Genomic DNA, 26,045 nt, shown 5'->3' on the forward strand with positions numbered 1-26,045 from the left:
CCCGAGGCCCCGAGGAAACTCGGACGGAGCACCCAGCGCTGGACTGGACTGGACTGCGTGTGAGCGTGTGAGCCTGACCTCCTGCATCCCCCAGGCTTCCTCTTGGGCAGGAGCGCAGGGCGGTGAAAGGTGGCGGGAACCACCCACGTCGCAGCCCTGTGTGGGCGGCCCAAGGCTGGGGCCACCACAGGTGACCCGCTTCGCCAGAGTTCTTTGAGGCCCCCGGCCACCGGCCCCTTGCAACCACGGGTGATAGCACTGCAAGGACTGCTGGGAGGGGACAGAGCCTCGAGGACAAACACCACCTTTTTTTAAAAAAGTAGAATATATACCTTCTTGTTTATTCAGGTATTTTCAGTAGGGGCAGAAACTTTTTATATTAGCCGTTTTGAGCAAGTATATTAAAAACACTGTACCTGACAGGTAAACGTTCTATAAACATTGTTTCCACTTACTTCCTCGGCAGGAGTTTTTAGAAGCACACCCTCTAGCCCGCCTTGGGGCCTGGGTCCCTGAACCCCGCCTGTTGCCGACGGTCACCAGTGGACATGGCTGCCTAGGACCTGCCCTCCCTCTGGGAGGCTCAGCTCACCCCAGAATCTCACACTTATAAGGTTTATACAATTAGAAATTTTTTTCACTTGCAGACTTACGATTCCCAGAAATCAGGAGTGGAGTCCTCTTCTACGACCGCAACGTGAGCTAAACCTTTATTTACCCTTTTCTTTAGGCTTAAGAGTTCTTTAAAATCCTTAAAACAATGTAGGGGAAGGGCATGCTGGCTGTGCATTTCTCTCTGGGCTCCACTGATTTTCAGAGGAAACAGTGGTAATTAAGGTCTATCACTGTATCTTAATTTTATGGTTAACGTTCAAGGAAGATGATCTGCAGAGTCGGCCTCGTTTATATGCTCTTGTCCCTACTTACAATCAGTCTTGGTTTGATCTGGACAGAAGGTCAACCGAGAGAACTTTCAATCTGTACCAAATATTGACAGAGGTTGTGCATGAAAAACACTGCTGAGCAAAATTCCAAATAAAAAATTCAAAACTGAAATTGATAGCTGTGGGTAGTTCTATACCATTTGGGGAACTTAACTTCTGTGCTCAACCTCTGGGGAAAAAAAAAAGGTAAGCCTAGTGGTGGTATATCTAGCATACGTCAACAAAGAAATCCACAAATTAAAAAGAAAAACTGCCTTTCAAACCTTGGGTAATTATTTCAAGCATTGCCACTGTGGTGTAACATTTTCTAGCCACTCCTCAAACGTAAATAGTGCAGACATCAGAGGAGCGGACTGAAGCAGAGTAAACAGCTTGCATGGGGATAATACTGCTATTCCATAAACTGTATTAAGCATCAGTTTAACTAACGTTAGCTGTTAACAGGTAACGCATTTCCAATGGAAGAATCAGCTTTCCCTTCCAAGATCTAGAAAGGCAACCTGTATTTGCATTTTTTCTCTGACTGGAACACTCAACAAATACTTACTGAGCATGTGCCCTCTTCTGGGCACTGAGCTCCTGGAAGGCAATTGCGAACTGGACACAAACCTCGTCCTCAGCTAAAACTCCAAACCGCATGGCTGTCAAAGCACACGCAGGTGTCTGCAGCCACCCGTAGTACACAGGATGCGCCCAAGGCAGAGGCCAAGGTCCTGGCCAATCACTAAGCCGCCTGTACTTCTGCTCTTTACCTGCGTTAAGTGGAGAGTAGACTAGATGGCTTCTATGACTTCTCCAAATATAATTCCACTGATTCAAGTTGGCACAAGCATCCCAAGCTCTAGGGATGCCCTCACTAAGGAAATCACAACAAGATGTTGTCTTCTTCATCTTGAAAGTTAGGCCAGGGGAGCCCCAGTTTGTGAGGGCGGAGGGGAGGTCGTAGCTTTTCAATCTACTAAGAAAATAAAAAGAGGGAAATGTCACATGGGTCCTTTACTACATTGTATTACCAGCTGCGTTCACAGTTCACGGTCCAGCCCAGAATCGTAATTCACGTAACAGCGAAATTCATTTCCCAAGGTTCGAGTGTGTTTTGGAATAAACTTGCACATCTTCACTCCAAGAAGTTTTGCTGCCTCTTCCTCCATGACGGCACCTGAAGAGAACAACCAGATGAACCTGGAGACTGAGGCACCAACCATGTCTCAGCTCCACACCCACCAGGCCGGCCAGGGAGGTATTCTCGACCAGATGCGGGAAGCGGTGAGTTGACGGTACCACTCAGCGATAAGGGGGCAGGTCAGTGCTCTATATTCCTTTTTTACTTCCTCCAACATTTATGCATATTACCTATGTTTTCCCTTCTCTTTTTCATTTAATAATTTTCCTACATCTGCAAGGCTGAGATAATAATTATATTCCACAAAGTAACATAAGGAAAGCAAAAATAATTACTAAAAACCACCATTTTCCAACTTCGAGTCAACAACCCCTTTTTCAATAGTAGCAAATCGTGCAAACTTGTACCAATACATTCACACCAGCCCATTCCTCCCTCCAGCCCTGTCCTCCGCACCCACTGCACTGGGGGAAGCAGGGCCCACACAGCAGGCCTGGATGCCAAGCTGCCCGGAAGTAGGGAGACCAGCACTTAACGTTTTCGTTCTCAGTCAGATGCCAGTATATCCACCTTAAGAAAATAGATCCACATCACCAGTGCGGAAGTCTCTTTCTCAGCTTTGGTAAACCTAATCTAATGTCTAGCGCTGTAACCTTTGGCATCCACTTTAACCCCCGAGATTCCTTATCAATTGTACGGGCTGAGTGAGATACTGTTACTGTTACTGCCGTTGATGAGTACAAGTAACACTCCTGGTGCACTCACCCGGTGGCGAACCCCGATTCCCAGGCATCATGCCACTTAATTCTCCCCAACCCTGAGAGGCAGGCAGCATCTCAGCCCCACTGTACAGATAAGGCGACTGGGGCACAGAGAGGGGAAGAACCTTGTTTATTAAAGTCATGGGATGTGTGTTGCCAATCTGGCACCTACCTGTGCACAGCAGAATCTTGCCCCGGGTCAGGTACTTGATGGTTTCCGACGTTTTTCTGAGACATTCCTCAGAGAGATAAGGGGGATCTGCTATTACAATGTCAAAACTGTGTGCAGCAATTTTCTCAGGTAAATCCACTGGGTTATTGTAATCATAGAAGATAAACTCCTCTCCGTATATGGCAAACCTGTGGTCATATTCGAAGATGCAGATGGAAAAGTCGTCTCTGTGCAGCTCTCGTAGCTTCTGGTAAACGCTGGGGGCACTCACACATGCTACTCTGGAACAGAAGGAGCCAACTCGTGACTGAGCTTTGTGACAGCACATGGCGTCAATAACCACTTCACTGAAAAGCCACAGTCCCCGTGTCCAGATTTTCTTAAAGGAAACAATAATGCAAACTGAAGTAATAACAGCAGTACATTTTGAAAGAAGACTTTCTACTGCCTCACTTTTAAGGAATCTACTGTTTACAAATCTACAACTCATAATTTTAAAGTATGAAAGGATAAATGTGCTTTTCATGGTAAAAAAAAAAAAATGTATAACATTATTAGGACAAGGGTTATGAAGCCCATGGCCTGAATTTACTTAGTATTTTCATGGTGGTCTCTTAACATTTATTTCAAATACTTGTTAGCCTCAAACTAAATATTTTGAAGTTACTTTGTAATATAGTCTTGAAGAAAAAACTCCAAATAACTTCCTAAACAACTTTAGTTTTCCAAAAAAGTACATTAAAACTAGGTCTCAGTGCAGACAGACTACTTCGAATTTCTGCTGCTGTTTTGTATAAGTAAATTAAAGAATCTGTCTCATTACAAGCATCTCCAGTTTATGAATGGGTAGTGTTCCAGTAGTTAACTTTTAAAGCCAACTGCCAAAAATGCTAGAAGTACCTTAAATGTTGAATTACTCAGTTGACTGTGGTACGTCTATTACAGTGGAATACCATGTTGTCATTACTCTCCAACACAGTCAAGTTCCCCTTTGTCACTTTTAGATTTTTATTATACACACACACACACACACGCACACACATAAAATCATTCAGAAAACTACTTATTTAGAGAATTAAACTCAGCTTTAAAACTGTGAGATGCATTTCTTCAGAGAAGTGTTACACGTCTGGTTAGGTGCCCACGCTGGGCTCAAAGGCTTCTTGGCCCAAATGCACGTGAAGCACGTAAGAAGTCTGGGGGCATCCTGACCGCCTTCTGTGGGGACCAGACCCCAGCCCGCCTGCTGCCAGAGCTCTGGGCCGGGGGTGCAGAGGACCTGAACCACAGCAGCACCTCTTTCCCTAAAAACCCCAGAGGAGGTACTTCCGGCGGAAGGACAGTGATCTGAGGTGGAGGACGGCACAGGAGCAGGGTGTGGCAACAGTGGCAGGGGAAGCGGACGGCCTGCTGCTCCCAGCTGGGGCCCTTGTGCGAGTGATGTGACCGCGTGGGCCTCAGCGTCTGTCTTTAGGATGGAGAGGATAACAGGAACTACCTCCAGAGGTGTGAGGGTTAAACAAGATGACCCTCAGAAAGCACTTACCCAGGAGACAGGACACACAGTAAGTACTCAATAAATGCTACTCTTACTACTCATCTTTAAAATTATGACATAACTCCTAAAAATACTGAAGATGCCTTTCAGAAAAAATAAGTTGCTTCCAAAGCCCTTATATGTAAAAATAAGAAAATACAGGTAAAAACATGTCATTAAGAAAAACGTAATAAACTACATAGAAAAAGGACAGAAAAAAGAAAACTTTTGTACTTCCAGTTGAACTTCCAGCTCAAGATGGCAGAGGGAACACATTCATTTAGCCAGGTCCCCAACTGGCAGCCAGGAAGGCTGAGCAGGAACCCGGCTGACAGCACAGCACCCGTGGCTCAGGAAGCTGCACAACCAGGTGACTCAAGGAGCGGGGGGGACGGTGGGGCAACAAACAGGAAAATGCACCCCCCCAGGATTCTCTTCCCTATCCCAAGCCTCCATAACTGTGGTAGGAAACTGGAGGGATGTTCTCTGGATTGGGGGGGGCTTGAAGGGTGGGTGCCAGGCACCATGTGGAAATGGCAAGGATCACGTTAAACCCATTGGATGTTGGGACCCCCAACCCTCTTTCAGAAATAAGCCTTCTGGGATGAGGTCAACGAGGTGCGTGACTTCCAGGCAGGAAGACTTCCTGGGGCTCTAACCAGCCCACAAGGAAAGGCCTGGACATGCTGACCCTGGGCGTTGATGGGGAAACAGCCATCTGCAGACACCCAAGTAGAGAAGTCCTGCCCAGGTATCAGAACCTCCAGCCCTAGAGCGCCTCACCCTTAAATACGGACGGACAGCAGACATTCAATAATACCATTAATATTATTAGAGGTATTAATATTAATAACTCTAATAATACCAGAGGCCAAAGTAAACAGAAGATGCATGTGTGCAGTTCGTTAGAGACTGCGTAGGGAGCTCTTTTTTTAAAAAATCCTATAATATCCTCAGAAGGATGAACAAGATACAATAATAAATATTCAGAGACCCAAAAAAGAACTATGGTATAGATGACTAAGTACATGACAGCGGAAATGGTAAATTCAGTAGAAAGTTTCAAAGATACAGTTGAGGAATTTTCCCAGAAGAAGGTCAAAAGACGGAAAAAGGACAGAAAAACAAGTAGATAGGTCCAACATTCAAATAATAGGCATTCCAGAAAGAGGAATCGAAAAAAAAAGTGGGAAGGAAATCAAATAATTTAGGACTATTTTCCCAAACTGAAGGACTTGAGTTATGAGGATGGAAGGGCTTTCACCCAGTACAACAGATGGACGCTCCACACCAAGACACATCGAATACTGGGGATCAAGAGAAAATCCTAAGCTAGCAGTAGGCAGGGATGGGAAAACAGGTTTCCCACAATGGCACTGTATTTTCCAATAGCACTACCGAAACGTGCAGTCAATGAAGCAATGCCCTCAAAACCTGGAATTCGACAGCCAACAAAACTAACACATGAAGAGAATGGGTGGAATAAAAACATTTTCAGACATGAAAGGTTTTAAGAATTTCCCTCCCATGGAAACTATTGAAGGATATACCCAACCAGGATAAAGCTGTAAACTAAGACCTGGGGTACTGGACAGAGGGAGTCTGGAACACGAGAGAGGTAGACCAGAGCTGCAGCAAACCCAGAAATCAACCAGTCCACACGGAACAGGGTGCAAAGCCCTGGAAGTCATTTTTTTCAAGGAGCTGAAAAATATGTTTGAATTTGTTGATAAGAGATTCACACCACTGGGGAGAATTTGAGAGTTAATTAGTAATATGGACATAGAAATACTAAAAAAAAAAAAAAAAATTATTTTCTTCAGGGAAGATGAAACATTGCACAGAAAAGGAAAAGACTCAGCTGTAAAGAACATCTATGTTGTCCTAACAACATAAACCCTGTTCTAACCAAAATTAGGATATAACTAACACCAATTCTACACAATCACTTCCAGGAAATAGAAATACAGGCAATACTTCCCAGCTCATTTTATGAAGCTACCATTAACCAATATGAAACCCAAACCAAGAGAATAAAAGAAAACTTCAAACCAATATCACTCATGAACATAGAAGCAAAAATCCTCAACAAAATATTTGCAAAGATGGGGCTTCCCTGGTGGCGCAGTGGTTGAGAGTCCGCCTGCCGATGCAGGGGACGCGAGTTCGTGCCCCCGTCCGGGAAGATCCCACATGCCGCAGAGCGGCTGGGCCCGTGAGCCATGGCCGCTGAGCCTGCGCGTCCGGAGCCTGTGCTCTGCAACGGGAGAAGCCACAACAGTGAGAGGCCCGCGTACCACACACACACAAAAAATTAGCAAAGAGTCCAGCCATTAAAAAAAAGAAAATGAAAAAAGGATATAACTCTATCGGGAGAGTGGACAGAAAGCAGACACGTATGTGGCAGTTGTGGCCAGCGAAGGGAGCCAAGTCCTCATTCTCTTAAAGTGAGAAGTCAAGAAATAAGGTCCATGAGTGACAAGTCAAGAAGTGCCAAGAGAAACGTTATTTAGAAATGTCTGTAAATACCAAGAGGCCAATGAAAGAGCTGAAAAGGCGAGCGGGTGGACCAGGGGAAAATTAACAGTGGATTATTTTCTGAACAAGTCTTTTAGGACCATTAGACTTTATATGCGTGCAGAGTTTTGACAGAAGTAAAAACCAAATTTAAAAAAAAATCTATTCTTAAAACTTCAAAAAGGTCAAGATTTTTTTCTTTTAAAGCAAACTCTAGGGGTATAAAAGTAACAGGTAGAAAATGTTAAAATAAGGAACAGAGATAAGGTATCTTACACTGAATAGATTTCTGTGTGTGTCCCCAGACTCAACAGTGAAGCAGTTCTTATTTCCTCATGTTCTGCGAATCACAAACTACAGGTTTTGCAGATTACAGTTCAGCCTTCTTACCAACCATGTCTCATCTAGGAAGGACATTTAAAATATTACTTTAGATTAAAAGGCAAAAGAGAAATGAAACTGATCTCACCTGCCACCTTCCCCAGCAGCTGCCATGGCTTCCTCTGCAAGGCGCAGGGCGGTCTCTGGAGTGTACCAAAACTGGCTCAGCTGCTATGACAGAGGAATGAGTGAAATAATTTTACAACTGGCATAGAGTTTATCCTTTTAATTTATATCTACTATATCAATATATACTATATCAATTATCAGTGTTCACTGCTGGGCCAAGTAATATATGGTACCTCGTTTTTCCTAGAGTTAATACATGATTGTTTCATTTGCTTGGGTTCTTTGAACCTATCCCTAATTCTCCCAACATCCTGCATTCTGAGACGTGGTGCGTAGGAGGTAAATGTTGTGAGACTTACCATGTCTAAAACATTTTACTTTTATCCTCACATTTGACTGATAACTCAGCTGGGTGTAGAATTCTAGGCTGAACAAATTTTCACTCTAAATCTTGAAGGAATTGCTCCACTTTTTTCTAGTTTCTAGTAAAGCTACTGAGAAGTGCAATGTGACTTGTAGACCTGAGACTCTGTAGGTGTCATGCTTTTCTCTGGAAGGTTCTAGGATCTTCTTTGTCACCTATATCCAGAATTTTCAGTCATAATAATGTGTCTCAGTGAGGGTCTTTGGTTCTGGGAAATTTCCTAATATCATTCTTAGAAGGTTTCCTCCCCTCTTTGTTTTCAGTTCTATTTTTCTGAAACTCCAGTTACTTGAATATTGAGCTTCCTGGATTTATCCTCTAATTTTATGTTTTCTATAATTTGTATCATTGTCTTTTCCCCCCCCCCTCAACTTCCTGGGAGATCTCCTTAATTTTATAAACAAAACAAACCAAAAGAAAGTGTCAAAAATATACAAATAGTTAATTCAGGTAGTGGAGTTACGACTTTTGTTTTTTTGTTCATGTTTTTATATATTTTCTACAACAACCATAGATTACTTTTAGGATCAGAAAAAAGTACATAGTATTTAAATTAACAGAAGGAAAAGAGAAAAAGACCACCTCAAGAATAATAACGTACTTCAAGTTTCTAATATTGACTATTCAAAGAATCAGGCTAAAGACAAAAGCACATAAAGAAGGGAAGCAGTGAGAAAGAGGCATCTGAGTAAGTGGAACATTTAGAATAAATGTAAAGGAACATTTTTGTCCCAGTCTCAAACAGATGGTAAACAGGGAAATTTTATATAACTTAAGAGATCTGAACTTGACACAAAATGTAAACGTCTGCTTAAACACACACACACCCCTCCTTCCGGCTGCAAAGAGAGGCAGATCTATTATCAAGGGGTAGTCACAGACAGAAATTTCAAGCCTCATCTATTTCTCAACTATCTCCTTCAAAAATGTAAATTTCTACATTCCAGGTTAGGTTAGTTTTTCTGAACTCACTTTTTTTAATTCCTATTTTTATTTGGACCATAAAAATACAATTAAAGTAGTGTGCCCCAGAAGCGATTAATATCTTCTTAAACACTCAGTTTCATCTATTTGTTTACTACATGTTTAAGTCCAGTTACCCCATTACTGCAATGATCAATTTTTCCCTTTTCTCAAGGATTGCTGGGCTCCGTAACAACCAACAGAATGCATCTGTATACAAGAAGGAAGCAGTTTGTGTTGGATATAATGATATGCTGTTCTTCTATCTGAAATGTCCCCTCCTCTGATCACCGGGCAGCCTGAGAGTCAGAATTAGGAAAATCTGCATTTATACTGTCTTAAAATGTTCGTGGACTGCTTTCTGTCTTAGCTCCTGAACAGGTTATCAGCTTCGTAGTGACAAGTGAGATAAACTTGGGTATTAGGTCAGATACAGACAAACACTGGACTAGGTACAGAATAGGCTCCACACCAACACTTCCTGATGGGTGGGGAATGCACTAACTTACCCAGTTCTCTTCTATTATTCCAATGTTATACTTGTCATCGCCACCAAGGTCGGTGTACTGTTTCTGCTCAGCATAAAATTCCTGCAGAGCTGCCAGGGCATGGGAAGAGAGCTGGGGGAGGTCCTCATCTTCAGAGTTGCTCATTTCACACCTGCAGGGAAATGAGTATAAGTGATGTTTGTTTTTTCTTTTCCATCAAACAACAATTAAAAAAATTTTATCTCACAGCAGGGATCCAAACTGAAAGTGAGTTGTATAAAGGAAACACACCTGTATGATCCCTTGCAGAGTGAAATCTTTACCATAAATACTATAAAGACGTTTCACTTTCTTCTGGTGCCCCAACGGCCACATGCAGCTAATTCACAGTAGATTCTCTTAATAAGATCTTTTTATGTGTGAACGTCACTGTTTTTAGGTGACCTAAGGCTCCTGGGTGTCACTGACAGGATAAGTGAAGGATCATAAGGGAGGGGTATAGGAAGAGATATGAAAAATAAAAAGGACGAGAGAATGCAAATTATGATAATAATGAGACACCACTATATACCTACCAGATTGACTAAAATTAAGAAGACTGATAATACCAAATGTTTTGGGGGATGTGGAGTAATGGAAATTGCCTGTTCTGCTGTTGAAATGTAAACTGATGAAAACATTTTGGAAAACAATTTGACCTTACCCCTGCTTCAACTCAGTAATTCTGTATATACATATAGATCATATAACTATATGAAACTCCTGTAATTCACATAAATGGACATGTAAAATACGTTCAAAGTAGAAATGTGTACTAGCAACAACTAAAACTACTGAAGTATCCACCCACTGGACATTATAAAATATACTGCTATATTCCTACAGTGGGATACTACTATACAGCAATGAAAACATTTTGTATCACCCTTTTCTCCTTTGTTGGCTTGCTACCTATAGCTTTGTTATTTAAGTGGTTGCTTTAAGGTTTACAGTATATATATATCACAGCATACATTCAAATAACATATCACTTCTTGTATTACATAAAAATTTTATAATTGTTTATAACTTCCATTTCTCTCCTCCAATCCTTCGTGTTACTGTTTGACCAACATCTTATTTTTACATTTGTTATAAACTCCACACCACACTGTTAAATTTAAAAACCTTATGTATTTACCTACTTCGTAACCACTTACACTGCACTTCATTTTGTTGTACAGATTAATATTTCCATCTGTTGTCATTTTCCTTCTGCTTGAATGGCTTCTTTTAACATTTCCTGTAGCACAGTTCTACTGCTGATGCATCCTTTCAGCTTTTATGTCTAAAACTGTCTTTACGTTGCCTTGCTTTTTGAAAGATTTTATTTTTTGGAGCGATGGAATTCTAGGCTGAGTTTTTCTTCAGTACCCTAAAGAGATTCCTCCACTATTAGCTGCATTATTTCCAACATAAAATCTGCTGTCACCCTTAGTTTTCTTACTTTTTGTTTGTGTCTTCCTTCCCTGGTAGCTTTTAAGATTTTTCTGTCACTGGTTTTGAGCGTTTGGTTATGATGTGTCTCAGTGTAGTTTTCTTCATGTTTCTTATGCTTTGAGTTTACTGAGCTTCTTGGATCTGTGGGTTTACAGTTTTCCTGAAATTTGAGAAGTTTTTGACCACTATTTCTCCATTTTTTTTTTTTTTTTTTTGCGGCACGCGGGCCTCTCACTGCTGTGGTCCCTCCCGTTGCGGAGCACAGGCTCCGGACGCGCAGGCTCAGCGGCCACGGCTCACGGGCCCAGCCGCTCCGCGGCATGTGGGATCTTCCCGAAGCGGGGCACGAACCCGCGTCCCCTGCATCGGCAGGCGGACCCCCAACCACTGCGCCACCAGGGAAGCCCTCTCAAATATTTTTCTGCTGTCCTTCTCTTTCCGGGATCCAAATACATGAATGTTAGGTAACTTGAAATTGTCCCAAAGCTCTCTGATGCTCTGTTCACTTAAAAAAAAAAAACAAAAAAAAAAACTTTTTTCTTTGTGTTTCATTTGTGATAAGTTTCCATTTCTGGTCTTCGAGTTTGGTAATTTTTTATTCTTCAATGTCTAACCTGATGTTAATCACATCCAGTGTATTTTTTTTTTCGTGGTACGCGGGCCTCTCACTGTTGTGGCCTCTCCCGCTGTGGAGCGCAGGCTCAGCGGCCATGGCTCATCGGCCCAGCCGCTCCGCGGCATGTGGGATCTTCCCGGACCGGGGCACAAACCCACGTCCCCTGCATCGGCAGGCAGACTCTCAACCACTGCGCCGCCAGGGAAGCCCCAGTGTATTTTTTATTTCAGATATTGTAGTTTTTATGACCAGAAGTTTGACTTGGGTCTCTTTTATTGGGTTGGCCAAAAAGTTCATTTGGGTTTTTCTGTAAGATGGCTCTAGTAGCACTTAGATGTCTTTACCTTCATTTGAAACAGTTTTGTTAGATTGTATTGTGACAGCTGTCATATCAGCATGCATTTTAAAAAAACTTACTGATGTGGAGTTTGCATCTCCTCACAATTAGGGCACCTACCAGCTGCTGGTGGGGGACCTCGGACACCTAAGGGGACGGGAGGAACTCCCAAGTGACTGGGTAGGACGTGGGGGGGAGGGAGAGGGGAGGAGAAATGGAGGCAGGACAGGACCAGCATCCCTGAGGGGTGGCTGGGGGAGGGGCCCACTCACAGTGAGGGGATCAACGGGGACAGGGAGAGACCCTTGGGGGATCAGAGGATCAGAAGGGAACACAGCCAGAATTTCCCCCGCCCACTCAGGCCCCGGGGAGCCTGCTGAGGTCCCAGGCCTGATCCTCCGCACTCTGAGGCCCCCTCCAGGCATGCTGAGCCTAAGCCCTGTGCCTGCCCCGCCCACTCAGGGCCTTTTCTGGCTGTGAGGGTCCAGAGCCTAAGCCCCGCCCCCCACAGCCAAGGCCTTTTCTTTTTTTTTTTTTTTTTTGCTGTTGTGGTTGTTTTAACTTGTTGTATTTATTTATTTATTTGTTTTTTTGGCTATGCTGGGTCTTAGTTGCAGCACACGGGGTGTTCGTTGCAGCATACCGGATCTTTAGTTGTGGCAATGTGGACTCTTAGTTGCAGCATGCATGTGGGATCTAGTTCCCCGACCAGAGATCAAACCTGGGAGCACAGAGTCTTACCCACTGGACCACCAGGGAAGTCCCTGTTTTACCTTGTTGTTGTTGTTTCATTTATATTTTTATTTTTTCTAATATATTTTTTATTTCTCTAATTTCATTTATTGTTATTGTTCAGCTCTTTTGTTTGTTTGTTTGCAAGATCTTGGTTCCCAGGCCGGGGTTCGGGCCTGAGCTCCTGTGGTGGGAACACCAAGTCCAAACCTCTGGACTAACAGAGAACTCAGGCTCCAGGGAATATTAAGGGGAGTGAGGTCTCCCAGAGGTCCTCATCTTGGCACCAAGACCCGGCTCTACCCAACTGCCTGCAATCCACTGCTGGACGCCTCAGGCCAAATAGCCACTAAGACAGGAACACAGCCCCACCCATCAGAAAAAAAAAAAAGAGATGACAAAATATGTTATAGGTGAAGGAGCAAGGTAGAAACCTACAAGACCAAATAAATGAAGATGAAATAGGCAACCTACCTGAAAAAGAATTCAGAGTAATGATAATAAAGATGATCCAAAACGTCAGAAATAAAATGAGGAACAGACTGAGAAAATACAAGAAATGTTTAACAAAGACCTAGAAGAACTAAAAAACAGTGATGAATAACACAACTGAAATGAAAAATACACTAGAAGGAATCAACAGCAGAATAACTGAAGCAGAAGAACAATAAGTGAGCTGGAAGATAGAATGGTGGAAATAACTGCTGAGGAACAGAATAAAGAAAAAAGAATGAAAAGAATTGAGAACAGTCTCAGAGACCTCTGGGACAACATTAAACACACTAACATTCAAATGATAGGGGTCCCAGAAGAAGAAGAAAAAGAGGAAGGATTTGAGAAAATATTTGAAGAGATTATAGTCGAAAACTTCCTTAACATGGGAAAGGAAATAGCCACCCAAGTCCAGGAAGCACAGAGAGTCCCATACAGGATAAACCCAAGGAGAAACACACCAAGACACATAGTAATCAAACTAACAAAAATTAAAGTCAAAGAAAAACTACTAAAAGCAGCAAGGGAAAAGCAACAAATAACATACAAGGGAATCTCTATCAGGTTATCAACTGATTTTTTCAGCAGAAACTACAGGCCAGAAGGGAGTGGCAGGATGTATTTAAAATAATGAAAGGGAAAAACCTAAAACCAAGATTACTTTACCCAGCAAGGATCTCATTCAGATTCAATGGAGAAATCAAAAGTTTTACAGACAAGCAAAAGCTAATAAGAGAACTCAGCACCACCAAACCACCTTTACAACAAATGCTAAAGGAACTTCTCTAGGCGGGAAACACAAGAGAAGAAAAAGACCCACAAAAACACACCCAAAACAATTAAGAAAATGGTAATAGGAATATACATATTGATAATTACCTTGAATGTAAATGGATTAAATGCTCCATCCAAAAGACACAGATTGGCTGAATGGATACAAAAAGAAGACCCATATATATGCTGTCTACAACAGACCCACTTCATACCTAGGGACACATACAGACTGAAAGTGAGGGGATAGAAAAAAGATAATTCCATGCAAATAGAAATCAAAAGAAAGCTGGAGTAGCAATACTCATATCAGATAAAATCGACTTTATAATAAAGACTGTGACAAGAGATGAGGGAGGACGCTACATTATGATCAAGGGTTCAATCCAACAAGATGTAACAATTTTAAGTATTTATACACACAGCATAGGCGCACCTCAATACATAAGGCAAATGCTAACATCCATAAAAGGGGAAATCAACAGTAACACAATAATAGTGGGGGACTTCAACAGCCCACTTACACCAATGGACAGATCATCCAGACAGAAAATAAGGAAACACAAGCTTTAAATGACACAACAGACCAGACAGATTTAATTGATATTTATAGGACATTCCACCAGAAAGCGGCAGAATACACTTTCTTCTCAAGTGCACATGGAAAGACAACCCTCAAAATGGGAGAAAATGTTTGCAAGTGAAGCAACAAAGGATTAATCTCCAAACTATACAAACAGCTCATGCAGCTCAATATCAAAAAAACAAACAACCCAATCAAAAACATGAGCAAAAGACCTAAATAGACATTTCTCCAGAGATGACATACAGATGGCCACAAGGCACATGTAAAGATGCTCAACATCACTAGAGAAATGCAAATCACAACTATATAATGTGATATCACCTCACACTGGTCAGAATGGCCATCATAAAAAAGATCTACAAAGAATAAATGCTGGAGAGGGCGTGGAGAAAAGGGAACCCTCTTGCACTGTTGCTGGGAATATAAATTGATACAGCCACTCTGGAGAACATTATGGAGGTTCCTTACAAACTAAAAACAGAACTACCATATGACCCAGCAATCCCACTACTGGGCATATACCCTGAGAAAACCGTAATTCAAAGAGACACATGCACCCCAATGTTCATTGCAGCACTATTTACAATAGCCAGGACATGGAAACAACCGAAATGTCCATCGACATATGAATGGATAAAGATGTGGTATATATATACAATGGAATATTACTTAGCCATAAAAAGGAACGAAACTGGGCCATTTGTAGAGATGTGGATGGCCCTAGAGTCTGTCATACAGAAGTAAGTCAGAAAGAGAAAAACAAATATCGCACATTAACGGATATATGTGGAATCTAGAAAAATGGTACAGGTGAACCTAATTCCAGGGCAGGAACAGAGACACAGACATAGAGAATGGAAGTGTGGACGTGGGGGTGGGGGTGGGATAGGGAAGGGGAGGGTGGGATGAATTGGGAGATTAAGTTTGGCATAAATACACTATACCAATGTGTAAAATAGCTAGTGGGAACCTGCGATATAGCACAGGGAGCTCAGCTTGGTGCTCCGTGATGACCCAGGTGGGCAGGATGGGGGAGGGTGGGAGGGAGGTCCAACAGGGAGGGGATCTATGTATACATATAGCCGATTCACTTCGTTGTACAGCAGAAACTAACATTGTAAAGCAATTATACTCCAATTAAAAAAAACTTATCAGGGCTTCCCTGGTGGTGCAGTGGCTGAGAATCTGCCTGCTAATGCAGGGGACACGGGTTCGAGCCCTGGTCTGGGAGGATCCCACATGCCGTGGAGCAACTAGGCCCGTGAGCCACAACTACTGAGCCTGCCCATCTGGAGCCTGTGCTCCGCAACAAGAGAGGCCGCGATAGTGAGTGGCCCCCGCTTGCCACAACTAGAGAAAACCCTCACACAGAAATGAAGACCCAACACAGCAAAAATAAACTAATTAATAAACTCCTACCCCCAACATCTTTTTTAAAAAAATAAAAAAACCTTATCAAAATTGGTGAATTTTTGTGTAGCCATTTTAATATTGACGATGGAAGAAAAAAAGCAACATTTTTGGCATATTATGCTTTATTATAGGTAAAAACACAACTGAAACGCAAAAAGGGATTTGTGCAGTGTATGGAGAAGGTGCTGTGACTGGTCGAACGTGTCAAAAGTGGTTTTCAAAGTTTTGTGCTGGAGATTTCTCACTGGACAATGCTCAAGGTTGGGTAGACCAGCTGAAGTTGACAGCGATCAAATCGAGACATTAATTGAGAACAATCGACATTATACCACACAGGAGATAGACGGCATCCTCAAAATACCCAAATCAAGTACTGAAAATCATCTGCAACAGCTTGGTTATGTTAATTGCTTTGATGTTTGGGTTCCACATAAGTGGAAAAAACTTCTTGACTGATTTCCACATGCGATTCTCTACTTAAATGTGATAAAAATGTTCCATTTTTAAAACAAATTTGTGAAGAGCAATGAAAAGTGGATACTGTACTCTTGGAAGAGACCGTGGGGCAAGCAAAAGGAACCACCACCAACCACACCAAAGGCCAGTCTTCATCCAAAGAAGGTGATGTGTATATGGTGGGATTGGAAGGGAGCCCTCTATTATGAGCTCTTTCCGGAAAAACCAAACGATTAATTCCAACAAGTACTGCTCCCAATTAGACCAACTGAAAGCAGCATTCACCAAAAAGTGTCCGGAATTAGCCAACAAAACGCATAATCTTCCATCAGGATAACGCACGACAGCACGTTTCTTTGATGATCAGGCAAAAACTATTACAGCTTGGCTGGGAAATTCTTTTTTTTAATATTTATTTATGGGACTTCCCTGGCAGTGCAGTGGTTAAGAATCCACCTGCCAATGCAGAGGACATGGGTTCAAGCCCCGGTCCAGGAAGATCCCACATGCCGCGGAGCAACTAAGCCCGTGTGCCACAACTACTGAGCCCGCGCTCTAGAGCCCACGAGCCACAACTACTGAGGCCCGCGCGCCTAGAGCCTGTGCTCTGCAACAAGAGAAGCCACTGCAATGAGAAGCCCATGCACCGCAATGAAGAGAAGCCCCCACTCACCACAACTAGAGAAAGCCTGCGCGCAGCAACAAAGACCCAAGGCAGCCAAAAATAAATTAATTAAAAATATATATTTATTTATTTGGCTGCACCAGGTCTCAGTTGCAGCCTGCATGTGGGATCTAGTTCCCTGACCTGGGATCGAACCCGGGCCCCCTGCATTGGGAGCACAGAGGCTTAACCACTGAACTACCAGGGAAATTCCAGCTGAGAAGTTCTGATTCATCCTCCGTGTTCACCTTTGCACCTTTGGATTTCCATGTTTTGGTCTTTACAAAATTCTCTTAATGGAAAAAATTTCAGTTCCCTGTAAGACTGTAAAAGCCACCTGGAACAGTTCTTTGCTTAAAAAGATAAGACATTTTGGGAAGGTGGACTTATGAAGTTGCCTGAAAAATGGCAGAAGGTAGTGGAACAAAACGGTGAATACATTTTTCAATAAAGTTACTGGTGAAAATGAAAAATGTATCTTTTACTTAAAACCCAAAGGCACTTGGCCAACCCAATCTTTCTTTCATATTTCTACTTAACATGTTCGGTCTTTCCTCTAGCTTTCTGAATGTGCAGAATACAGTTATAACTGTTGATTTTCCTTGTCTACTAGTTATAACATCTGTGTCTGTTCTGGGTCAGTTTCAACCAACTGATTTTCTCATTATGGGTTATATTTTCTTCTTTGCATGGTTGGTTAATTTTTTTATTGAATGCTAGATATTATGAAATGTAACTTGTTCGATGGCAGGTATTTTTGTACTCCTTAAGTATATAAACATAAATTAGTATTTATAAATATAAGTATTCTTGAGATTTGTATTGGGACACAGTAAAGTTACCTGGAAACAATTTTAACCTTTCGGGTCTTGCTTTTAAGACTGTTAGTAGAGAGGAGAACAGCAGTTAGTCTAGCACTAATTACTGCTCACCACTGTAGCAAAATAGCAGTATCTCTTAAGTACTTTATCCAACGCCCCATGAATTATGAGGTTTTTCAGTACAGCTGGTAGAAACAGTCACTATTCCCAGTCTTGAGTGAGTTCTGTTCCTTCAAATCCTTTCAGGTATTTGTCTTCTCTAGCCTCAGGTCGTTTCTCAAGGAGGTCCCTCTGCAGTTCTCTAGGGTTCTTTCTCTGGTACAGCACTCTGCCTTGCACTCTGGCCCCATGTGGCTTCCCCAGGATCTATGAACTATTTCCTCAATTCAGAGAGGTCTCTGGATTCTGTCTGGGTTTCCCTCCCCTGCACAGCAGTCTGAAAAGTCTCTCAGGTAGTAAGATGGGGCAATCATCAGGCTTATTTTGTTTGTTCCCCTCTTTCAGGGACCACTGCCCTTTGTTGTCGTGTGGCCAATATTTTCAAAGACATTTTTTTCCCACATATTTTATCTGGTTTTTTTTGTTGTTGTTTTTTAGTTATATCAGATGGGAGGGGAAATTTAGCCCTTATTACTCCAAGTGGAAATTCACAACAGTAAAAAATAATTAACTACAGCCATATATATGCTAACAGGAATGAATCTCAAGAACATGTAAGTCACTAAGTTACAGAAGAATACGTATAGTATAAATAATTCTATTTAAATGAAGTTCAGAAACATGAAGATAAAAGCAAGTTAATGAAAAACTGAAGCTTAAAGATAGTGATTACCTCTGGGAGTGAGGATACACATAATTTTTTAAATGTTTATTACATATCTGCAGAGACCCATGGACTTGATTATGTAAGTAAAAGTGCCTAAAATGGCTTCCAAACAGTTTGATGCCACCCCAGGGCACTAAACTTTTTGAAAGAACTTAGAATAAATCTCGTGGAACAGCTCATCTATTCTTCTATCCGTGTTTTTCACACTGTACAGTGATCTCCCTTAAGTTATGAAGTCAATATAGTAGGACAACATCAGCTTTTTTTTTTTTTTTTTTTTGTGGTACACGGGCCTCTCACCGGTGTGGCCTGTCCCGTTGCGGAGCACAGGCTCCGGACGCGCAGGCTCAGCGGCCATGGCTCACGGGCCCAGCCGCTCCGCGGCATGTGGGATCTTCCCGGACCGGGGCACGAACCCCGTGTCCCCTGCATCAGCAGGCAAACTCTCAACCACTGCGCCACCAGGGAAGCCCAGCATTTTTTTTTTAAATAGAAAAAGTTGTATCGAAGTATATGGCTTATAGTAGAAGTTAAGTATTGCTCTGTGAAATGTTTTAGCAAAAAATACACATGTGTGTACAGGGTCATGTATCACGATACAACACTTCTTACTACAGGCTGTCGTTTTAAATGTTTGAAATTTTTCATTGTAAACTATCTGTAATTTGTGCACACACCCATCTCAAGATGTAGATGTTCTAATACTTTACTGGACCAGATCATATAAACAACTCTTACTCGAAGCAGATGATCACATTTTTTATACTTGATAACATTTTTTATACTGATTGTGAAAAAGTATTTCTGCTATTATTTAGACATTCAGAAAAACATGATACAGGATTAAGAGCATGGCCTCTGGAGCCAAATTACCTAGGCTTAAATCATGGTTTTGCCACTTACTAACTGCATAGCTTAAAGCAAGTATTTAACCCCTCTATGCCTCAATTTTCTCATCTATAAAATGGACAAATATTAACAAACACCTACTTAATAGGGTTATTTTGAGTTAGATGAATTACTATCTATAAAGTGCCTAATAGTCCTTGGCACACAACAGGAACACAAATATTACCTTCAGTACTCCCTGAAGTTGTAAGTATACCACTAATAATATGGTATCTGTTAGAACCACTAAATAAGACAGTTTAGTACCTTCATATGACTGTCTACTTTACAAAAAGTGAATTGGCAGAAGAGGGAATGAGTGAAACTGGAGCACAGGAAATTAGTAACTAAAGGGAATACTATGAAGTGTGACAGGAAACTGCGTGGAGCATGGTGAATGCTGTCTGCCTGGAGCACGGTGGATGCTGTCTGCCTGGAGCAGGACTGACTTTGACTGACTTGTCACATGTATCACATTCAGACTTAAGATACACATTTTTTTAAATTACTTTAACAAATGGCTTTAAAATGAGTGTAAGTTTAATTGTCAGCATGTTTTCTTGAGATTTGATAAAATACAGTTACCACTATTATCACTTTTAGACAAAATGCAGATATAGCAGATCTATCATTTTACAGCCTCAGAATAAAGTGGTCAGAGACGTGAGACTTGTTCTGAAGGTTGACACCATCAAGGTGGTATCAGTGGGAGTGAATGGTGAGAGAGTGTGTATAAAGGTTATTAGAAGGTTCTGGGAAGACTGTCTCCATACCTAGATAATTTTACTGGCAAAATCTACCTGATGTAACTATCTTGGATCCCTAGAGTCTATTCAAAGGCTTGCAACTCCCAGGGGAAGACTTAACATTTGGTTAATTTCACTCCATTTGGGCACTTAACTGGGCAGTGGCTACCCATTCCTCACTCCTCATTCCTGCCTCAGGAAGGTGTGCACAAATACCTGTTTTGTGCTCAGGGATTAATTTATACAGCTGAATGAGGATATGGAGAGGTCAATGCCACTGAAAGAGGAGTTTGTTATTCACAGTTCCCCAGGAAATGAGAGGCACAGCACATGGTGAAGGACCACATGAAACCTGTCACATGCAGGAACAAGGAAGCAGAGAGAGAACTGGGACAGTGTCTTTATTGTTAAGACAGTGGGCAAGAAGGGAAAACACACATTCTATAATGTGTGGTTTGGGAGGTCTGTGATGTGACTTTCACGTGCCCATGAGAGCTAATGTGCAGAGAAGATGTGAGGAATTACAGGGCCATTACTTTGGCCCTGTAATTAATGGATGCCAAGTAGACAAACATAATAAAGTCTGAGAACACACAATTTCAACAGCTCCAGGAGCAGCCTGTGGGAGCAAGGTGGGCAATAAGGACCCGCCCTTCAAATAATGGGGATCTGTATTCTGATCGTTGACAGCTACTTCTAATCATGGAGGCAAAGACAGAGTCAGGCAGCCATCGCTGCAAGGCTCATATTGTTGTTAGCACTTCCCCCCTCCAGCAGAAGCAACTTTGAGGGGATTTAAAGTGCCAGCACCTCCCCCACTTCCATTTTTCTCTTTTCGCCCTTTTGGGGGCCACACATTTAAGGACTAGACCATTATAAGCAGCAACTGAATATATGGAGGAATTTAGAAGGTCACTATGCATGCCCAGGAAAAGGTGTAGGCTTAGAAAGACCTTAAGTTTCCTCAGGCTGATCCGTGGCACAAAAACAGCCTACAATAATAGCAACAACAACAGAATGACAAAAAAAGCAAATCCTGGGGAAGGGGGAGAATCTGAGATTTCCAGCGTTTTCCACAAAAAAATCACAAGGCATACAAAGAAACAGGAATGTATGGCCCACTCAAAGGAAAAAAGTAAACCAACAAACCATCCCTGAAAAAGATCAGATGGCAAAACAACTGTCTTAAAGATGCTAAAAGAACTAAAAGATGTGGAGAACAGTAAGAAAACAATGTTTGAACAAAATGGAGATATCAGCAGAGATGGGGTACACCTTCAGGTGGCCCAACATACGCACTGTGGGAGTCCCAGAAGAAGAAAAGAAGAAGAGAGAATTATTAGTGTGTGCAATGCTGAGCTGAGGAAGTCTGAGAACACAGCAAACTTATCTGCAAAGTACTAAGAGGCTTCATTTTAGTCCTGTATTTCAAGAGTCAGAATCAGGCAAATAGTAAAATCCAACGTCTCCTGAGAAATTTGAAGTGTACAACCGATTCCTGATCCAAGCTGCCCCACAATACTGTCTAGAAGAATACTGTCTAGAAGAGTACTGTCTAGAAGAAGGACAAAGAAAAACATGTGTGTCCACATACAGTCATATATACACATATACGTGTGTATCCTTCATACAGACAGGGATATCTGAATTTTTATTTATTAGTACTAAACACTTTCCACAGCTGCATTTGTGGACGGAGAAAGGTTTTCATTTGCAACTTGGAATCTGTTAGCTAATTATTTAGAAATAACACATGAAAACCATAAAAAAAAAGTTGACTTCGTTCAAATGAAAGAATTCCAAAGAGCAATTTAAGAAAACTGCCTACTTTTGTGGCCGTAAAAAGCAATTAAATTTCAATCTGTATTTCAATATGAATTGGGCCCTAAAAGTTTATTTTTAAAGCTGATAATCATTTACCAAGGCACTACCTTGCACTAGCACTATTCTTGGTGATGGGAATCCAAGTCCCTGTCCTCTTGGCGCTTACGTTCTAGTGAGGCAGGGAGAAAACAAACAATAGGAATAAAATATATTTTGGATTACGGTAAGAGACGCTCAATGGAGAGACATGAACTGCAAATGTTAGCAACCATACACTGTTTCACATAATTAGAGTGAGTTCATGAGAGCATCACAAGTGGGAAAAATTAAAATCTGTTTATATAATAAACATTACTAAACTCTAAATTAACTGAACTTTAGTTGTAATACAGTAAATTTTTTTAAGCTTAAGTCACTACTTCATCATATCTTTAGCATCTTTAAAAATTTTTCTAAGTGGGCCTGTGAAACTGCTGTGAGATTTTCAATTCCAAGAGAGTTGGGAAGGGCATTCCCTGGCAGTCCGCTGGTTATGAGGACTCCATGCTTTCACTGCCCGGGGGCCGGTTCAAGATCTGGTTGGGGAACTAAGATCCTGAAAGCAGCCTGGCGCAGCCAAAAAAGAAAAAAAGGAGCCAAGAAGAGTTGGGAAGTGCTGTGCTACACTGCTGTTAAACTGATGCTAAGCCTCGTGTGGCTGCTACTGCAGCTCAGTGGTTCTCTGCGGAGGGTGCGCTGGCATCTCATGGGTAGGGGCCAGGGATGCTGGTAAATACCGTACGGTTTAGAGAATCACCCTCCACAGCAAAGAACTCCCCGGCCCCAAAGTCACCAGCGCTAGGGCTGAGACCCTGCTCTCGGCAGAAAGACGCACAGGAGGCAGCTGAGTGTGGCACCGTGCCGAGCCCTCTATCCGAGGGGCACCGCTTAGTGCCCTGAGAGCAGAACGAGCAGCGCGTGCGGGTGGAGGGCGGAGACAAGCAGCAGGTGGCTCGTACCTGGGCCTTGAGGGACAGGCAAGGATGCGGAAGGGGGCGTGCAGGCGGACAGCACGCGCGAAGGCTGCACGTCAAGGAGCTGCGTCAGCAGGGAGGAGCGGGCTACCCTGCGTTGCCGCGAACAACTCCACAAAGCCAAAGCGACCCTCCCACAAGAGGCAACCTTAGGCCATGCACGTTTCAAACGCACACAAGCCTACTTCCACGTGTCAGGTTTACAGCCGGCCGCTCCTGCCTGTCCACACCATGCACACAGTGTCTCCTGGCCAAGGCCACCCCGGGGCCGCGCAGGAGGGGGGCGGGGCGCGGGGGCCTCCCGAGTGACCCGGCGGAACAGCCCGGGCGGTCCGCGTGGTCTCCCGCTCCGTACGGCTCCTTCGAAAACTCTACCCTGTTATTTTACAACTAAGACACGGGGGTGAAATCCACCTGCCTGAAGCGCGGCTCGACGCGCACGAGCCCCCGGCCCGCCCCGCCCCCTCTGCCCGGCCCGCCCCGCCCCCTCTGCCCGGCCGAGACGCCTCAGCCCCTGCGGCCGCCCTGAGGGGACGGAAGGCGGCAGCCCCTCCGCCCCGCCCCCGCCAGCCGGGGCTGACCCTCCTCAGCTCCCACCTACCCCGGCCCCGCTGACTACAGCCGCAGCCCCCAGGCTGCGCCGGGAAACCCGAAGGAGCAGAAACCCGAACACAGGAGCGCGGAGGCTGCTCTGGTTACTCACCAACGCGCCCCACTCGCCTCCGCCCGTGCGCCGCCGCCTCCCCTCGCTGGCCCGGACAGCCGACTGCCTCTGCGCGTGCGCACACTGTCCCGCCAGGCCGGAAGCGTGGGCCCGCGCACGCGCAGTAACCAGCAGAACAGGGACGTGGGCGGGGTGGCTGGCTACGCGCACGCGTACACCGCCCACTCGGGCGCTTCCGGCAGGCGGTTGGGTCCCGCGTCAGTCGCTGGGCCGCCTCGTGCTGGTGGGAGGCGCCGTACTCAGCAGGTGCTTCAGATGGAGGCAATAAAAGGTACTTGAGGTTTTAACTAGATTCCCTTCAGGTCACACGCATACGAAGGGACGTGCTCTTTTGCACTCGATACGCTTGTACGTTTCACAGACATTAAGGCTCTGTCTGCTCCGTCTCCTCCGTCTAATCGAGAAATTCGGACATTAACCTGAAGCTTTATAGTAAAGATAGCATTAGAAAAAACCTTTAAAACCCTGCGCTCGACTTCCTCCGCGGTGTGCTCTCCCTTCCCAAACCTGACGTGGTTAAGGTGAGACCAGCACCTGCACCTGTCACGCTGGGGTTCGCTGTGAAGAGGGCGAGAGGCGCCTGAACCGAAGACGCACGCGCTGTCTCCGCGCTGAAATAAGACCAGCTACTACTCCGGCAAATAGTCTCATTATGAAGCCACTACAATTTCTATGGAAATGACCCAAACGTAGGATGGTGTTTGGTCAGCCCACTGGCTCAGTCTTTCAGAGCCTCCAGGGAGGAGTGCGCTCGCAGGCCGGCTCTAAGGCACCCAACACAGCACCTGCACACGGAAAGGAAGGCTCCCTTCCACCCTGGCAGTTACCAATTATAAGTGATGTATTTACCTTCCATTCTCCAACGCTATCTATCTGTATTATGTTCCTACCTTCTTTTCCTTCATTTTCCTTACCAATTCTATGATCTTGTTAAGTTAAATTCTGCTGAATAGCTTTACATCCTTTTGGTGTAAGGTAAGGATATAAATGAAAAAACAGGTTTACAGCTTTGGCAGTACCATAATTTCCATTTTAAAAACTGTTTCCGGGCTTACAGCAATCCATACTTTTTTTTTTCTTTGATTGCTTTGATGACAACTCCACTAAGCCAGGTATTTCAAAACCAGCTGTAACTTCTTAGCAAAGGAGCAGGAAAGAAAACATACACAAGCTAAAAGAAAGCAACATGAACCGAGAAACAACCACCAACTTTTATGGCAGTATACTTTTTACAGAGGTAGTGTTCCATACATAGGAAACTGCCTTGGCTAAACAGGAAGGCTTATGTTAAAGCAAATTAGTTTTGGTTTGAAACAGATCTACTTTAAGCTTTCAAAGTTTCAGTTGCTTTCATATCATGTGACACGATAGTGTTATCTGCATGTAATGTGTATTACTATGTTGTTTTTATAATTAAAGTGACCATAATTGTCAGGAAGTTCAAATAGTTACACCTCCACCAATAGTGCTGACTGCTCAGACAGCATGTCACATTGATACATGAAGAGCAGAATTTTCCAGATGAAACTTCTGCAATGTAATGTAACGGTTTTTGCAAATCATAAAAAATTTAAAATATTAAGAGGCAATTTTATCATCATTGAAATAAAGGGGAAATTACAGGAATTCCGTGGCGGTCCAGTGGTTAGGACTCCACGCTTTCACTGCTGAGGGTCAGGGTTCAATCCCTGGTTGGGGAACTGAGATCCCACAAGCCGCGAGCTAAGTTAAGTAAATAAATGGGAAATTATTTGTCCAGTAAACTGGACTTGCCAGGCAAGTTCAAATCAACCTTAATTCAGGAATTACTCCTTTTGTGTATTCAGAAGTGATTTTTGTTCGTCATGCTACTCTTCAGAAACGGGGCATAAAAGAAATGGAGATTACTCTGGAAAGACCTCTTTAGAGATGGAGCGAGACTTGGTTTTCCTCTCTAAAAATATCTAGTATAACCTATACTTACAAGAACACAGATTCAGGTTTTTCTTCCTTCTTTTAGTGGTTTGTTACCAAATTACTCAAATTAACCCAAGTATGCTGCAAAGGATAGTCCCTAGAAGTCTAGTCCCATAAGGTGCTTTGTGAAGAGGCCACCACGTAAGGAAAGTCGGATTAAGATCTTCCCCTACAGCCTCCCAACGTGCACTTGTGCAGTAAAGCATTTAACTTCACACAGTAAAGAAACTAGTTTTATTTCTCCAATTACTTGGTAACAGCTAAGTTCTAAAGAATTAGTGGCGCATGAAACTTATTTGGGGAATCACTATTAGGCCTTTTT

At 43.1% G+C, this 26,045-nt stretch overlaps 1 protein-coding gene across 3 annotated transcripts; it reads right to left on the minus strand.

Moving 5' to 3' along the window:
- Nucleotides 1-54: 54 nt before the first annotated feature.
- On the minus strand, nucleotides 55-23,801 carry EEF1AKMT1 (EEF1A lysine methyltransferase 1). Of its 3 annotated transcripts, none has more exons than XM_082859397.1 (5): nucleotides 23,747-23,801; nucleotides 9,401-9,551; nucleotides 7,524-7,603; nucleotides 3,001-3,281; nucleotides 55-2,103 (listed from the first exon to the last, which is right to left on the minus strand). In XM_082859397.1, the coding sequence occupies exons 2-5, from the start codon at nucleotides 9,542-9,544 to the stop codon at nucleotides 1,967-1,969; spliced, it is 642 nt and encodes a 213-aa protein (XP_082715523.1). In that variant the 5' UTR covers nucleotides 9,545-9,551; nucleotides 23,747-23,801; the 3' UTR covers nucleotides 55-1,966. The 3 variants fall into 3 exon arrangements, with proteins under 3 accessions (XP_082715523.1, XP_082715522.1, XP_082715521.1); XM_082859396.1 differs by lacking the exon at nucleotides 23,747-23,801 and adding an exon at nucleotides 23,645-23,726 and having other exon boundaries at nucleotides 59-2,103; nucleotides 7,524-7,606; XM_082859395.1 differs by having other exon boundaries at nucleotides 61-2,103; nucleotides 7,524-7,606.
- Between the last annotated feature and the right edge of the window lie 2,244 nt (nucleotides 23,802-26,045).

Source organism: Leucopleurus acutus (assembly GCF_964270905.1).
Source record: "Leucopleurus acutus genome assembly, chromosome: 18".
Lineage (NCBI taxonomy): Eukaryota > Metazoa > Chordata > Mammalia > Artiodactyla > Delphinidae > Leucopleurus > Leucopleurus acutus.